Source organism: Ursus americanus, chromosome 12 (assembly GCF_024610735.1).
Source record: "Ursus americanus isolate L20-20 chromosome 12, mUrsAme1.1.p, whole genome shotgun sequence".
NCBI classification, from domain to species: Eukaryota; Metazoa; Chordata; class Mammalia; order Carnivora; family Ursidae; genus Ursus; species Ursus americanus.
In genome coordinates, this window is record NC_142138.1 from 22,613,489 (window position 1) to 22,630,788 (window position 17,300).

A 17,300-nucleotide genomic window follows, 5' to 3' on the forward strand; every position below is an offset into this window, starting at 1 on the left:
CCATTATTTGGTAGGACAAATACACAAAGTCCACACTTGATTTGCAGCCCTCTTCAACACTCACTCACTTCTTCCCATCTCTCCTAAGTATTTTTCATTATTCCCTGCTTTTTTCTCGACAAATTGACATTACCACTCCCAACATCAGTAAACATTCTTAAATATTTAGATTGCTACCTACTTTTGAATCTAATTTCTGTTTTACATATGCTCCATTTGCTGCTGTCAGGACATCATTTATCAGAATGAAAACATATCCTTCCAGATCAAATGCCAAGTCAGAGCTGTAAAACATAAGCAACACTTTAATAACTTACATTTAAAGTACACGCATGTAATTTTAAATAGGTCTGAAGTACGATAAATGGAAAAACCTATTCTTATCTAGGTAAATAAACATTAGGCATTTTATCAGCTATTGGTATTTCTTGATTCCTGGTTATAATTTGCAATTTCATACTCAATTGGGAAGTCTTCAGAAATGAGAAGTACTAATGCTTAAATACAATCATTAGCAATAATTAATCACATCAATTAATACCACACTGCTCTGAATTCAAAGTCAGACAACAAGAACAAGTAACCAAATTCACCATTATAATACATCTGAAGCAGGAAGAAGGCATCAGAGCTCAATTTCAGAGAGAAGGAAACCAAAAAGATGAAGTTGTTAACATGTCATTTTCCAAGGATTCATTCATACAAAAGGCAGGTTGTACAGGTGGTTGGGTTTCTGGGTGGAATTTCTGAAGTACAGATTATAGTTAGTTCTGAGATCAAGCTACAACAATGTCTAAGCACACAGGAGGAACTCAAATACCTAAATGATTGCTTAAGAAGGCTATGAGATATAACTAGCAGGATTCGGGAAGCTGAAATTTTCTAGTATTTAGTTGAGTACCAGGCACAATACCAGAACTTAGTAAACTGAACAGAATTATGAAAATGTAAGTATGCCTTCAATATACTTTAGCACCCTAGCTAAAATAGTGGCCCAACATCCTGTGATTGTGCAAAGATATTATGTCATAGCTAAACCAGTACATGGAATGAGACCTCTGAGGAACTCCATGCCCCTGCAGTTTTAGGCAGAGCTAGCTTAATGTATAACTCCAAGCAGCCTGACAACCTTCTAAGTTCAGACTCCCTTTCCTCCCAATCTTTCCCAAATAAAACGTTCTGATTAGATAAGACTGATCCAGATAGCAATCCTCCTCAGAAACTTTCTGCAGGCCAGGGTTGGCCCTGAGGAACTCCTGTTGTTTGGTTCAATTCTGGATCCCACCAGATTTACAGAAATGCTTCAAAGAGGTTAGAGGCTCATACAGAATTTTTCTTCAAGAAGGCTATATTACCTCAAGGGAAAAACAGTCAGCTATGTGACCAAATTCTAGTAACCAATTTTTCTATCCTTTTTCTTTTTTTTTTCTAAAGAATGAAATTTCACTTGGAGATTTAGGGTAGAATTTGTCTTCTAATATTTCCCCCTGCCTATACTACAGGAATGATGAAGGTAAATAATTCAACCCAAGAAGCACACTGAACTCCAAGACAGAAAATCTATGTCAGGCAGAACTTGTGGTATTAGCAAACCTGTACGTGCATACCCTGGTCTAAGTAAAATGTAGAAGGCTTTTGCTGAGTCTTTGGGAACACATTTTCTCCCTGCATGTTAAAACTGAAACTTAAGAACAACGGGAAAAGCTTCAGTAATTTAATAGAATATCTAAGTTATAGCACTGGTGATGTATCTTAAGTGAGGCCAAATAAAGAAACTCTGTTATTTATTATTCCACCACAAGGCAAATAATTCATTATCATTTGCCTTTTCTGAGACACTGTTTTCCCTAGCACTATGTAAAGTAAAAGAATACCACATGATTTATATAAGCACACAGGCTCTGAAGTCAGGCACAAATTCAAATTCCAGCGCTGCCATTTATTAGCTGTGTAACCTTGACCAAGTTTCTGAACTTAGGTTTCAGTTTCCTCAACTAAAAATAGGAAAATTATACCCACATCTTTCAGAGGTATTGTAAAGAACGAATAAATATGTGTAAAATTCCAACATATTGTGTGGCATATGGTATGTGCTCAATTAGTAGATGAATCCGATTTTGCCAGCCTTGATCTTAATATGGCCAAAAAGATTTAACTTCCCAAAGAGTCTTTTTGATGCTTTTCAAGGACATGATTCTTACTTAGCCTATACAAAATTCTTTTTCTATTGGTAACTGATTATTATCAATAATTACTGATAATTTCAATGTGGTCTTAACACGTTCTTACCTGGCAGCTACAAAGGCTCCAATAATCATTGAAAATACAGTCATCTTAATACCCCAAGAAAAAGTTTTCCTACAAAATAAAATAATTAAAAAGTGCATACATGTGCCTTAATTATTCACAAAGATTCATTCTGCAACATAGGCAAAAAACAAACAAAAAACCCACCAACTTTTCCTTAAAAAAGCTGTAACAATCATATTTTAAATGTTTCCAAGGAATTGGATATTTCAAAGAATCCCTTTGTTGAAGCAAAACTTATACAAAAAAAGTACATTCACTTTTTTCTTATTCTTATATTTGCTATTCAGTTTGAATCTTTGCAAATCAGAATTTCTTTAAGTAGAAAAAGATCACACACATTTGTAGTAAAAGTAGCCATGACAGGAACACTATTGAAAACCTATACTGAGGTTTCTGACCCAGCTTCACCCAGCAGCAACAGTAGGTATAGGAAGTCTTTAAAGTGTATCTCACGTTCAGACATTACAACTCCAATTCATAATCTCCCCAATTATTGATTCCATAAACTATCAACTCCTACAGCAAAGGAAGAAAGTGCTTAAGACTTCTCAAAAGATAAAGTAGAAACAAGACAAGTAATTTTACTATCTCACAGATGCTGGGTCCCTTTTCAAGATGACTAAAGTCTGTTGAAGACTAGATATATTAGAAATTTAGCTCACTTGAGTAAAACTCCTTCAGCAAACATTGTAAACAGGATGGAGAACCTTCTCAGAACTGTAAACATTGGCAAGCTGCAGAAAATTTTAAAAAAGGAAAGAAATATAATTAGGTAAAATAAAGTTTAACAATTTACTTTTTTAATTAAGACTCTCCAAATAAATACCATAAAACACTAATCTGTTCCTTCCATTATGCTGATTAATTACACTCCATGTTGATTAATCTGTGATTAAATTAAACCTATATTTCTCTCTAGAAATAGTTATTTGAAAGCCTGAAAGAGTTGCTTTTATAAAACTACTAGAAATGAGAAACATCAAGATACCAATAAAATATGGTAGAGATCACGTTTCTATTATCAAAGACTAGTAACGGCCACTGTTTAATTTTACACTACTTATTATACAAACACCCTGAACAGTAACCATGTTAGTTTTTAAAAGAAAAAGACCTTTCTTCCTTCTTTACTAGACTGATCTTACTTCCCACCCCACCGCATCAAAACATCTCCAACCCTCCAAACAGCATCTATGATAATCTCACCCCGTGAAATATTCCTTGCTTGCCCTTTTGTGGAAGTACTTTTGTCTTCCTCTACATTATCAGAGCACTTTGCTTGCACCAGTCAAACATACAGCCTCTTGCAAGAGTTATTTCTGAATATATCTCATCTCACTCCAAAGCGCCTTATACTTTTGCTGGCAACCAAAGATAGGGTGTGAATGAATGGATGAATGGATGGATGGATGGATGGATGGATGACAATGGATGAAAAAGAGCAAATTCTATAAAAGTGGCACTTGCAGTAGGTCTACATTTCTTTCGGAGTGGGTAATGAGATGGAAAAGGATGCCCCACCCATGATAAATTTGACTTCCATGAACCCTCCCCCAAAGATATCATCATGGCACTCTGCCAAGTTTCTTGGGTTCTGAAGAGGAAATGAAAAACGCTTTGTCTCTGATCCTCAGAGATCTCCCCATTCTGTTTTACAATCATCTAATATGCCAGGAAGTTAGCTTAAGTGTAAATAGCGAAACCATGGATTTCTGTTAAATGACTTCTCCACGTGTATAATTTTAATATCACATACAACTGATACATACTACACTCCTTAAGTGGAGAAGCCAAAAATTAGGAGATTAGAGGATAAAACAAAACAGTACTGCTGCAGAGCTGAGAACTATTGCTGTTTTTTAAAGTGAATATGCTGCCTCTACAGTGATTGGTCATGGGTATAATATTAATCATATTCGTACCTGAATTCCATCTGATATTATTTTAACTACCTCACACTAAAAGAAAAACTACAAAAGTTATCATATCCACACTCTGATTTTGCTTACAGAATTTGCCTAAAATATAATATTTATAAATTGTATTGAAGAATTGAAATCCCAGGAACCTAGCATATAGTCTTCACTACTTCAGGCCTAGAAAAATAATGAAAATCTCCTGTAACAGCAATTTATAACATTTTAAGACTTCTACTATCAAGGGGGGGGGGGGATCCAAAACAAAAACTCTTTCTTTCCAAACTTAAAGAATTTAAACGAAAACCTTTGGTGTAATCTTATTTAGTAACAGAAGCGTTCTGGTTCTTTCATTTTTCCAGAATCAACAACAATGTGTTAAATATTTGACATTAAAGTACAGTTTTAAGAATACATTATATTAACCTCACTAGTAAAATAAAGTTATCCATACTTCAGTTTCTTTGTGCTGAACAGTCCCGTGATTTGGTTCCCAAAATATAGTAGAGGTAGTGGAAACGTCTAGAAAATTTAAAAAGGGATAACAAAGCTCAATAATAAAAATAGCTAAAACAAGGTCCTTTCAAACAGAAACAGTTTTGTTTATATGATCAAATTCTTTCCACTTAAAACATAAGATTAGAACTCATACACAATTTTGACCCCCATGAAGCACCCAAAAAACATTATTCCTGGATAATAGCACTAATATGGCAAAGAGAGGGAAGAATGGAGAAGAAAAAAAGAAACAGAAAATATGAATATGATCAAAACATATGAGACAGAAACATCATTTGCTTTAAAATATGATAATGTATTAGCCCATGGTTCTAATGTCAGAAAAAAAAAAAAAAGGAAAGGCATTTCATCTTCGGGTGGAGTCAAGCAGAAGCAGAGAAGAGTAAGAAAATAAACCCAGAGAATAATGAATGTAGGATACACCGGCTAGATTAGATGGATGTAGAAAATGCAAAACAGCTGTACTCCCAACAAGTGTTCATTAATTAAAACAACACAAGATTTCTGGGGGCCTTTTTCCCTTAATTTTAAGGAGTTGGTAGGACTTTTTAAAACACATATTACTACATTTATTCTTTACCTTCATTATACCCACTCTGGGTGATTTCAAGACTGCAATTTTTAAATATGCAGAGGTCTGATAAAAATATATTATGACTTGTTTTCAGAAAATAAAGTATTACTTTTTTTTTTTTTTTACCTTTCGAGGTACATTTCTGTCAAGGTCAGGAAACTTGACTACTCTGAGCGCCTTTCCCACCCAGAGAACTGCCACTGTGGCCACCATCTGTAAACAGAGAACACAGATTCACTGTTCTACATATAAAGACACACACAGAAGTTCTAACGACATAAACCACGTAATGCTGAAGATTCCAACTAACCTGGCCAAGTCCAACACATAGTGAGGAGGGAAATCTACAAAAAAAGTAGAGAAAAAAAAAATACAGGGTCAGAAAAACCCAAAACGCAGCTCTGTGAATTCAATTTGCACATCAGCAACCTTAAAATGTATTCTGGAAACAAACACCAACGTCTGCTCCTTATCCAAAAGAAAATGTGAGAAAAATCCCTGCTGGTTGTCAGGCAACACCGCTGATTTTGTAGCCTCGGGCGGCCACTTGTCTCATCTTGTCCGGGTCCACAATTTCAGTCAGCTGCCTGCAACGGATTTTTCAAGGGGTGAAGACATAGGTGTCCTCAACGGTTTCACATCTTTAAAACAAACATGCTTCTGCTTCTGCCTCATGGTCCCAGTGACAGCAGCAAAATCGTCTTAAACGAGCTGGAGGATGCGCACGTCCCCAGAGGCTGTCAGAGAACTCGGGGACCCAGAAGCCCCGGACCCCGGCCCAGGCTGCGGGGAAGGGAGGGCATCCCTCGCTCTGCTCCCAACCTGACACGCACAAGAGCCAAAAGTCACGAAGCAACAACGCTCCATCGCTCTGAAGGGCAAGGTTTCCAGGGCGCTGCTCTGCGGGCGCTTTCCCACCGCGCTCGAAACGCGCGCCGGGCAGTCCGGAGCTCCGCGCCCGGAGCTGGACCCGCACCCCGGGCCCGCGCGCCAAGCCGGCCCCGGCCGCTCATCCACCGCCCGCCCTCCCCAGCTCCCGCCCAACTTTGTTCAGCTTTAACTTTAACAGCGTAAGTCCAGGGAGCCGGCGCCCCGCCGCCGCGCGCTCCTCCCCACGGCCTCGGCCGCCGCCGCCGCCTCGGCCCTACCTGTAATTGGTGAGCACGCTCTTGTTGACCACCACGATCAGGAAGGAGCTCACGCCGTAAAAGCCGGCGGCCAGCAGCTTCAGGAACACCGTCAGCGTTTCGGCCGACGCCATCCCCAGCTCCTCCTCATGTCTGTGTGTGGAGGATTTCGCGGGGGCTTCTCCTTTAACCCGGGCATGCTGACGTCTATGAACTTCCGCCATGGCTGCGGCGGCGGCGGCCTGCGAGGGGAGCGGCGGGAGGGCCTGGCGGTGGGGCCGAGCGGTGCGGGGGGCCTGGTCCCGGGGGACTCGCGGGACCCTGGACGGTGGACTGTGCCGGCTGCGCCCTCACCGCCTCGGCTCCCTGCGCGGTCGCCGCCCGTCCCCGCCCAGGGGCAGGAACGCTGGGTTTCACACCCTTGGGGACTTTGTTCGGGCATTATGCAACACAGGGTCAGAGGGTAGGGGCCGCGCCGGGACTGGCTAGGGCATGGGTTGGAGAGACTGGAGAAGGGGCAGCGGCGGCCCTGAGTTCGGGCGCAGACGGAGAACAGGCCAAGGGGGAACCACTCGGGGACACCGGAGCGCCAGGCAGCAAAGCACAGCCACAGAACACCGCCGCCGTCTCGCGCCTGCGCGCGAGTCTGCGCTGGGTCTCTCCTCTGCCGCGCTTCTAAAGCCGGGGAGGCAGGCGGCCGGGGACCCAGAGGCCGTATTCTCCAGATAACAGCCGCAACAAAAGTACGGACCATCCTGCCCTCGGGAACAGGTGGCTGGTTTAGTAGTTCTCTGTGGTGCGAGCGTCTAGACTCACTTTGAATGCTCTCTTGGCCTCTCAGAAGGTCAAAGCCCTTCAAAAGTATCATAAGTGGGTAAAAGCAAACACTCAACAAACATTTCCTTCTGCACTCCCTCAGGCTTCTTACATTTTCTGAACCTAGAAAACACCAAACTACTTTCTTTGCAGATCAAGGAAAAACTTGCTTAAGAAAAATGTAGACATATCTTAAAAAGTAGTAAGATAATCAAACAACTTGGGGATTGGTGACAGAGCGAGGGGTTGGGAGCCGAGTTCCAATTCTAGGATTCCTAGCAATGCCCCCCCCCCCTCCATAACCACGCGCTGTTGGGTCAATTAGTTGACCTCTCTGGGCCAGCATCTCCTTATCTCAATGATTGTAAAACTAGCGCAGAGCTAGTTTTCAGTAAGTGGCAGTCATTATTACATAACAGAAACAAGTCATTATTATCAGCTTGAGCAAAGAAATGACATGCCTAATTTTAATGTCAAAAAAGAACGTTCAATTATTTCTCTATTTTGTCTTTTTTATTTCTTTTATCCCATATTTTGTAATTGTGGTAAAATATACATAACGTAAAATTTGCTATTTCAACCTGTTTTTTTTATTATGGTAAGATATGCTTAGTATAAAATTTATCATTTTACCACTCAGTGTACAATTCAGTGGCATTAAGTACACTCACATTGTTGTGCAACTCACCACTACCCATCTCCAGAACTTTTGCATCATCTCTAACTGAAATTATGTAACCACTAAACGGTCTTTCCCATTCCTCCTCCCCCCAACATCTAGTAACCCTATTCTTTCTGTCTCTATGAATTTGACTATTCTGGGTACCTCGCGTGAGTGGAATCATATGGTATTTGTCCTTTTGTGTCTGACATTTCACTTAGCATAATTCTTTCAAGGTTCATCTGCTTTTAGGATATGTCAGAATTTCCTTCCTTTTTAAGGCTAGATAATACTTCATTCTGTGTATATCTTTTGATCCATATCTTTTGAGTTTTTCTGTGAACACCTTTGTTCTTTGAATATTCCTTAGGAAACACTGGTACACAGGATGAAGTTCTTAACATGGCCCACAAGGACTTAGGGGAGCTGACTTCTGCCCACATCTCCAGAGGCGCTCCTCACATTTCCCTCCCCAAGCTGCAACTAAATTAAACTATGCCCAGTCCCCTGAAGAACGTTGTAGGTTCCTGCTTCTGTGTCTTTACTCCCATTTTTCCCTCCTTCTGGGATGCTTTTTCTCTCCTTCCTCTCCCCTGTTTCCTGAAGAACTCTTATTTTTCCTTTAGTATTTAGGAAAAGTGTTACCTCCTCTTTGGTTACCTTCTTTCACACTGCCCCTCCATGCCCTCCACAGAAATGATATCTCTCCTTTGTGCACCTGCCACCCCATCTTTATACATCCCCATAATAGAAGCTCTGGAATTACATGTTTATATGTCAGTCTGTTCCAGTGGACAGTGAGCTCCCTAAGGACAAGGATAGGCAGAGACACCCAGCACAGTTTAAATGTTTTTGCTGAATGAATAACTTTTCAACAATGAGGAAAAAATGTGCAGATGTCTTCCTTAATTGCTAGCAGCAGAAGAAAAATAGCTAGAAAGTTATATTTTGGGAAACACCTATGAAAAAATTACTATAAAAATAATATCCCTCATAACAAAAGCAAACAAGCAAAATAAACTTGTATCACATAAAAAGTATCTTCCCCTCTTCCTCTTCTACCAATGCTTTCAAGAAAGCAACTGCTAACAAGTTAGAGGTTGTATTTAGTGCCATGTTCCATACACATATGAATACATACATGCATACATATGTATGTACGTATCCATATACCTACACATGTATTTTACACACGTGGATTTTTATACATTTTTTAACATACATGGAATAGAACCAAGTAAGAACACTGAGCCTCGAGCCAGACACTGCTTCTGACACTACTTTTGTGACCTTGGGCAAGTTACTTGACAATACTGTGCCTCGGTTCCCTTATCCATAAAATGAAGATTTCAGTAGCACCCACCTCATAGGGTTGTGGTGAGAATTGAATGAGCTAATAAATAAAAATACTTAGAATGTAGTACATACTTCACAAGTGTTTATAATAATAATAATTACTATTATCATTATTGTGATTATGCAAACTTTCTGTTTTCACTTAGTATTCTTTAAAGATCTTTCTGTGGCAGTAAAGAAATTCTACCTCATTTTTTTTAACTGCTGAAAATTCCATTTGCTAGATGCATCATAATTTATGTAACCATTCCCATGGACATTTAGGTTGTTGCCAGTTTTTTGGTTTATAAACAATGCAGCTTTGATCATCCTTGTCCATTCAACTTTGCAGAGGTATACATTTCTAGAAGTGGAATTGTTTAATTAAAGGCTATATTTTTTTAATTAATAGCATTAACAAATTTATCTCCAAAATTGTACCAATTTTGTATTCTCACTAACACTTTATAAAAATGAAACCCTCTTTTATAAAATCAGATGGCAGCAATGGAGACCACTGAAAGGGGCCACATGGTTCAAGTGCCTCCCAGTAAAGGGATGAAATGCCAGGTACACATTTCTGTGATAAATCCATTGCAATTACACAAAATTAAATGAAAATAAATCTAATAGTATTAATCTAAGAAGCTACTGTAGTTTTTCTTAGCATGATTATGTTATTTTTTAATGAATATTTGTTAAGAACTACCATAGACAGGCCAAGAACTATATTGGATTTTCTCAACACCAGGAATGCTTTATGAACCATCAGTAAAGTGCTCTGAAGTCTAATGGAGTCAAGTATTTGTATCAGATGCCCACAGAGATATAGTTGGGTTTTTATTATAGGTATTTAGACTTTTTGGTACTTTTAGGTATTTCAGGTACTCAGACCTCTTTCCTAACCTTAGTAATATTAATCACAGAATTATACATGGGAGACTTATATATTATTTATAAAATTGAATAAAGGTGGAAACAAATCTAAAATTGTGCAAGATTGGAAAAACGATTTAAATGTTCTCATTGGTATACAAGTCTACTCTATTTGGAAATGTCAACATTGCAGCTTGACACATTTTATATTTTGCTAGGTGGAATTACTGACAGAAAAATCTTTGTAATTAACCATGTCTTTTTATCAAAACCTTGCTTTAAACATCATGTTTCTCCACAAGGGAAAATTAATTCTGCATACTATTTATTAAATTAATTCATGTTATTTCTTTTCCCTGCACTTCTCCCTTTCCTTTAGCTCACTTGCTCTTCTTATAGTGGAATTTATGTAGGCTTTTTTGGTGTCAACATCCATTTATCAATTTCTTGTTTCACTGCAGGCCTAGATCATCCGAGTGACCTGCCATGCTACACCACTGATGATTTTACAGCCCGGGAGCAAACGTCATGTGTGTTTCCTATTTGAATCATGCCCTTAAAATTCCGAGAACTAAAAAGCATGGAAGGAGCATGGAGCTTCTCTGCAATGCCACATACCTCTCTATGTTGGGCTGGAAGGAGCCAACTTATTGATTACTGGTGGTGAGCATGGCGATGTGCTATTGTAATTTATTATTTTATTTCATCGTTACCACTCTATGAAGTAGGTAGGGTAAAACAACTTATAAACAGGAAAACAAAGGCCAAAGGGGAGTCTTAGGCATGCCCTGAGTCCTACAGCTCTAAGTGACTATGCACAGATTTGGCCCCAGTATACTGAGCATTTAGTCTGTGCTCCTAAAACTACACAGTCCTGCCTCATTCGGGGTAGGTGAACAAACTTGCTTTTATAAGAAGTCTGGCAATACCATTTCCTCCTTCAATTACCAAGTTTAGTATTTATCAACTGTATGGAGAAGAATAACTAGGATAAAGAAATGACAATTTATTGAAGTCATAGTCAAACATGACCCATTCACAAATACCGTACCAGTCATCAAATTAGGCGTTGGAAAATACAAAGACATTTCAAACTCAATGTGTTTACAACCGAACTCCATACAAATCTGTCATAAATCGGCTGCTTTGATCCTCCTATCTCACTGAACTTGGCCTTACTAACCACCGACTGATCATGGCTCTATCCTCTCTATAACCAGCCCCCGTTACTCTTCAACCCACTCCAAACTAGTTTTACTACCTCCACCACACTGAAGCTATTCATCCCTAAGTCACTGATGACCTCCACGGAAGTAAACTCTGCAGACACTCAGTCCTTCTCTTGTTCCACCATTCCACAGCCTTTGCACTACTGATCTCTCCCCTCCCTTAGCTACGCACACTTCCCTATACTTCTTGGATGCCACACCCTCTGGAATTCCTAGTCTTCCAGATGCTCTTTCTCATTATGCTTTACTGGCTCTTCCTCTTCCCGATTTTTAAAGGAAAGTTTCACATTCTTCAGGGCTTGGTCTCAGGTCTTCTCTTTTCATTCTATATATTCTTACAAAAGAATTTCATCCCACCTCATAGCTTCACTTATGATTTATAATTTTGCCAACACTTCCCAAATCCGTACAACGTTTGTTCTTTTGAACTCTAGATTAGTGTATACAATTATCTCCCGAACATCTTCACCTGAATGACTCTGAGACTTCTCAACATGTGTAAAACTAAACCCATCATTATCCTCTCAATCTCTGCAAACTGCTTCTTCTCCATTGCCCCTGTTGTATCAAGTAATGAATCCTGACCAGCTGATATCCAGGCTTTTCACTTAGCCATCCCGTGTAGTTACTACATTCTGTTTATCAGGTCCAATCAGCATAATTCAATCACTATATTGAATCAGTTGGTTTTGCATGTTAAGATGATCAAGATATCTGTAGACTATATTATGGCAGAGAATAGGAGATTTGAGGTAAGACTGTGATCATGTACTCCTGGCCCTGCTATATAAGTAGTAAACTGCTTCTAGTTGGTCCTTATAAACAGATATAGAGGGGGAAAAAAGCATTTGCCATATCAATTAGCTGAATACTAGGTGTCAGGAGCTAGAGTGTTAATCAGCTTCAGTAAAAATACTACATGTAGAACATTAACTACAATTGAAGTCACCTCCTGATTAAGTTTAGGATCACCTTCAGATATTTGTCAAGATTTGCCTTCTGGGGGCACCTGGGTGGCTCAGTCATTAAGCGTCTGCCCTTGGGTGATCCTGGTGTTCTGGGATCCAGCCCCACATCAGGCTCCTACCCTGGAAGCCTGCTTCTTCCTCTCCCACTCGCCCTGCTCGTGTTCCCTCTCTCGCTGGGTGTCTCTCTCTCTCTGTCATATAAATAAATAAAATCTTAAAAAAAAAAGATTTGCCTTCTACATTGGACAAACAGGCCACTTAAGTGGGAATGTGATAGGTATCACCACTCATGCATCTTTCCAATTCTTGGTGATAGACATTAATCTTTGCAATTTCCCTGAAGATATGCCATTCATTTTGTTTGCTGTCCTGTCGGATGAAATTGTTAGAATATTTGTACCTGCATGAGCTAACACACTAAATCCAGAACCTTTGGTAAGTGCACTCATATCAATACATTTGGCCTAATCCAGTGTTATATTCCATCTTCCTTAAAATTCATTCCTATACCTAGTCCCCAGGTTTATATTGATATAGATTAGGAAAATCTTGCAATTTTTTTTTTGGTTTATAAGCCGCTTCCTCCTGGGTTGGACTTTGTACTTGTTTCCCTGGAGCATGTTGACATCTGACCCTAGTTATCGGGATAGTGGATAGTTTTCAAGCAAGGAAAGGCTAATATCCTCAGACACAGAGGGACAAGCTGCTTCCTCTGACAGAAGAGGTTCAAAGTGACTTGAGATTTCAAAATTCTCCACTTGGTCTAAGTCCAACCAGATGTACCCCCAATCCAAGTTTTGGAGTCCCCTCTCCTTCCCTATCATTTTCCTAACTTCTACAAGAGAGACCTGGCAAGGCTATAGATTCAACTGATGTAAAATCTGTGAACTGGACAATTGAATGTTTGTTCATTTTTAGCAAAGGCAGCCCCATGGCTGTAAGAAATAAGAGATTCTTTTAGGGCCGCCATGGAATCTCTCTGCCTCTCTGATGAGACCTGAGCAGAGAGTGTAAGGACCTGAGGTTGGTACCTTCTGTAAGTGCTTTGGTGTACTCAGAAGAATCTATTTCCCACCAGTCGTCATAGTCATCATTACTGTTATAACAGTCAAATGCAGCAGGTACATGCTCCAAGGCACTTGTTTCAGTAGGCATTATATTACAACCAACTATAGGTGATGACTAAATTAATCATGATACTGCTGCATACATGTTACCAGCATTCATTTCCTATTACCAAGGAGCTCAGCACTACAGTCAAGCCCAAGCAAAAACCAAGCTAATGCTCAGATACCATCTTTTAGGTCTGTTTCCTGGGACTATTCCTAGCAACAATTTCTGTACCAATCATAGTCCAGTTAGGAGACAGAAACCACATTGGTTATTTGCTTCAAGAGAATTTAATATAAAGAAATACTAACTAGGTAAATGAAAGGTTTTAAAAAAATTCTCTAAGGAATCATGGAGGTAGCAACTGCAGGAAAGGCAGAAGGAATAAAGGGGAGAGACTAGAATTATTAAACCTAGAAACCGAGGAGGTCCCTCCAATAGCCAAAACTCAGACCTCTAAGGAAGAGATGCTACTCAACTGACAGTAGAATCTTTGTGTTCAGAGGAGGCTCCCCATAATAAGGCTGGGATTCAGGCTTTGAAGAGGGAGCACCATCTGGTAGGTGCTGCTGGCTCTGAGGATCGTGATTAGACTGACTTTGCAAATGCAGGGAAAACTGCAAACTGCATTCAGCTACTTATGTGGGAAGCTTGCTGCTTCTGGGGTGAAGAATCATTGCTGAAGAGATGCTAACAGGAAGCAGACAGTAAGGGACATTTCTTTCTTTCTCCTCCAGCTTTGCGGTCTCTTTAGCACCGCCAATGGCAGAGCCTCACAAAGAGCCAGCTGGCAAAGCAGGAATGTGGTTTGCAAAATACAAGCATCAGCTTCACAAAGCAGAAGAGAGACAGATAGTCTAAATTTATCCCAAGGTTTGGAGCTGAGAGACAATAACTTAATAATTGGCACTCTAATGTTAGTAAAAGGAGCCACCATCCACCAAGTCGCTCACCTTAGAAACCTAGTAACTAGTCATTCTTAGGGCTCCTCTCTTCTTATAACTAGCATCTGTGCTCCTCCAGTTCATTCTCTACACAGGAACCCCACAGTAAGCCACAGCGGTTTTGTAAAACTGTAGATCTAATTGTTGGATTAAACCTATCTCTTGTCTTATTTCACAATTTTCTCCTTTTGGTTCTTCCTGCTGTACACTCATACTTGATTTTCTAAATTTAATGTGCTCTTCAAACACATCTTCTCATTTCTGGATCTTTGCACCTGCTCATCACTTGACTTACTGTAGATTAATCTTCCATCCCCACAAACCCCACCTTCCTCTGCTGGTTAACTTCTCAAGTCTCAAATAAAATAGATAATCTTCAGAGGAGTCTTCCCTACCCATAGACTGATTAAAACCCATTCTTGCATGCTCCTGAAGAAGCATAATAACTTTAGTTACTAACTGAAATATTCTTTTCCTACTTTTTGCGTGTTGCCTTCTCCTTACCAACTCACGCTCAGACCATAACACATAGGCTGTTGTTTACCACAGGTAGTTGCTATCGAAATATACTCAGAACATAGACTAAATTCTTAAATTCTGTGCTTAAAATTGAATGGTGCATAAAAATTTTAGGAAAAATCATTTTCCCCTTCTTACCCCTTGTAAGCCAGATAAACACCTTCCAAAACATCTCCCCTCAGAGACGTCCCCAATTGAATTGATGAAAACTCGAGTCTTCCAATTGTTTAGGCTCAAAACCTTGCAGCCATCTTTGACTCCTATCTTTTTTCACAGCCCACATCTAACTTTCAGCAAATCCCATCAACTCTATCTTTAAAATAGATCTATATTCTGACATCTATTACTTCTACTGGCATCCTAGTCCAAGACAGCATATGGTCTTGCTAAAATATTGTACATTTTTCCACGATGGATTTTCTGCTTCTATTTTGGATTTACCTTTCCCTATTAATCCTTTCTCACCAAAACACCCAAAGTGACCTGAAAAAATAAATCAAATATCACACCTCTGCTCAAAACTGTTCAATCACTTCTCATCTTACTTTAAATAAAATCCAAAACTTTACAATGGCCTACAAGGTCTTACCTGACCTGGCCTCTTGTTACCTTTGTGATTTCATCCTCTGCCCCTCATTGTTCCATCTCATTCCACTCAGCCACAGTGGCCTCCTTGCTGTTCTTAGAACACTCGAGGCACACTGTACCTCAGGACCCTTGTGCTTATTGTACTCTTCCTGGAATACTGTTCCTCCAGATACCCTCATGTTTCATGCTATAGCTTAATTCAGGTCTTAACTCAAATGTCATCTTAATAAAGTAGACTTCTCAACTGGAGAAAGAAAGGAAAGGACAGCTGAATAAATGAAGAGCTATACTGTGTTTATAGATCGGAAAATTCAATATTGTTAAGATGTTAGTTCTTTCCAAATTTATCTACAGGTTTAATGTGATTCCTGTAATTAATGTAATAACATTCCATTGTAGGTATATATATATTTTTAATCCACTGAAGAACATTTATATTGATTCTATATATTAGCTATTGTGAATAATGCTACAATGAACATGGGAGTGCAAATATCTCTTTGAAATTCTGTTTTAAATTCTTTGATAATAAATACCCACATTGTTGCAACTAGAGAACATTATGTTAAGCGAAATAAGTCAGTCAGATAAAGACAAATACCATATGGTTTCACTCGTATATGGAATTTAAGAAACAAAACAGGCATAGGGAGAATCAGAGAGACACAAACCAAGTAACAGACTCTTAACTGTAGAGAGAAAACTGATAGTTACTAGAGGGTGGATGTGTGAAATAGGTGATAGGGATCAAGGAGAGCACTTGTGATGAGCACTGGGTGTTGTATGGAAGTGCTGAATCACTATATTGTACACCCAAAACTAATATGACACTGTATATTAACTGGAATTTAAATAGAAACTTAAAAAAATTAAAAAATCACATCAATAATCACTCTGTTTCCCTTGCTGTGCAGAAGCTTTTTAGTTTGATATAGTCTCACTTGTCTATTTTTGTTTTTGTTGCCTGTGCTTTTGGTGTTATATGCAGGATATCATTGCCAAGACTAATCTTATGAAGCTTTATCCTTATTTTCTTCTGAGAATCTTAGTCTGAACTTCTAGACTTTAATCCATTTTGAGTTGATTTTTTCATATGATGAAATATCAAAGTCTAATTTCACTCTTTTGCATATGGATATTCATTTCTCCTAGAACAATTTGTTGAAGAGACTCTTTTCCCCCATTGTGTAGTCTTGGCACCCCTGTTGAAGATCATTTGACCATATACATGGTTTTATTTCTGGGCTCTCTATTTCGTTCCAGAGGAAACATGTCTGTTTTTATGCCAGTATCATACTATTTTGGTTACTGTAGCTTTGAAATGTGTTTTGAAGTCAGGCAGTGTAAGGCTTTGTTCTTCTTTCTCAAGATCGCTTTGGCTATTCAGGGTTCTTCATGGTTGCATATGAATTTTTGGATTGTTTTTCCTATTTTCTAAAAAAAAAAAATAGCCATGTAATTTTGATAAAGATTGCATTGAATCTGTAGATTACTTTGGGTGGTATGGACATTTTAATAATATGAACTCTTCCAATCTATGCACATGGGATATCTTCCCATTAAATTTTGTCTTCTTTAATTTCTTTCAGTGGTGTTTTATATTTTTCAGTGTACATGTCTTTCACCACCATTGCAAATACCTTATCTTTCTTCATAGTTGTACAACTTTTTGACTATGTTATATTAGTTCTTGTCTTTCTATTCCCAATAAAATATTAGCCCCATGAACAGGCATGGATCCAAGTTTTATAAGACCTGAAGTTTTTGTGAGCCCTTTTTAAGAAAAAAAAATGCAAAATTAATAATGT

General features: G+C 39.0%; 1 protein-coding gene across 1 annotated transcript in view; it reads right to left on the reverse strand.

Moving 5' to 3' along the window:
* The window catches only part of SLC35D1 (solute carrier family 35 member D1), a 44,068-nt gene extending 37,037 nt beyond the window's left edge, over positions 1–7,031 (reverse strand). The window contains exons 1-7 of the mRNA XM_045802068.2: positions 6,468–7,031; positions 5,630–5,663; positions 5,446–5,532; positions 4,681–4,748; positions 2,973–3,044; positions 2,290–2,358; positions 182–284 (exon numbers count right to left, since the gene is read on the reverse strand). Coding sequence (XP_045658024.1) covers positions 182–284; positions 2,290–2,358; positions 2,973–3,044; positions 4,681–4,748; positions 5,446–5,532; positions 5,630–5,663; positions 6,468–6,670 — 636 coding nt within the window. The 5' untranslated portion in view covers positions 6,671–7,031. The remainder of the gene's footprint in view (positions 1–181; positions 285–2,289; positions 2,359–2,972; positions 3,045–4,680; positions 4,749–5,445; positions 5,533–5,629; positions 5,664–6,467) is intronic.
* Between the last annotated feature and the right edge of the window lie 10,269 nt (positions 7,032–17,300).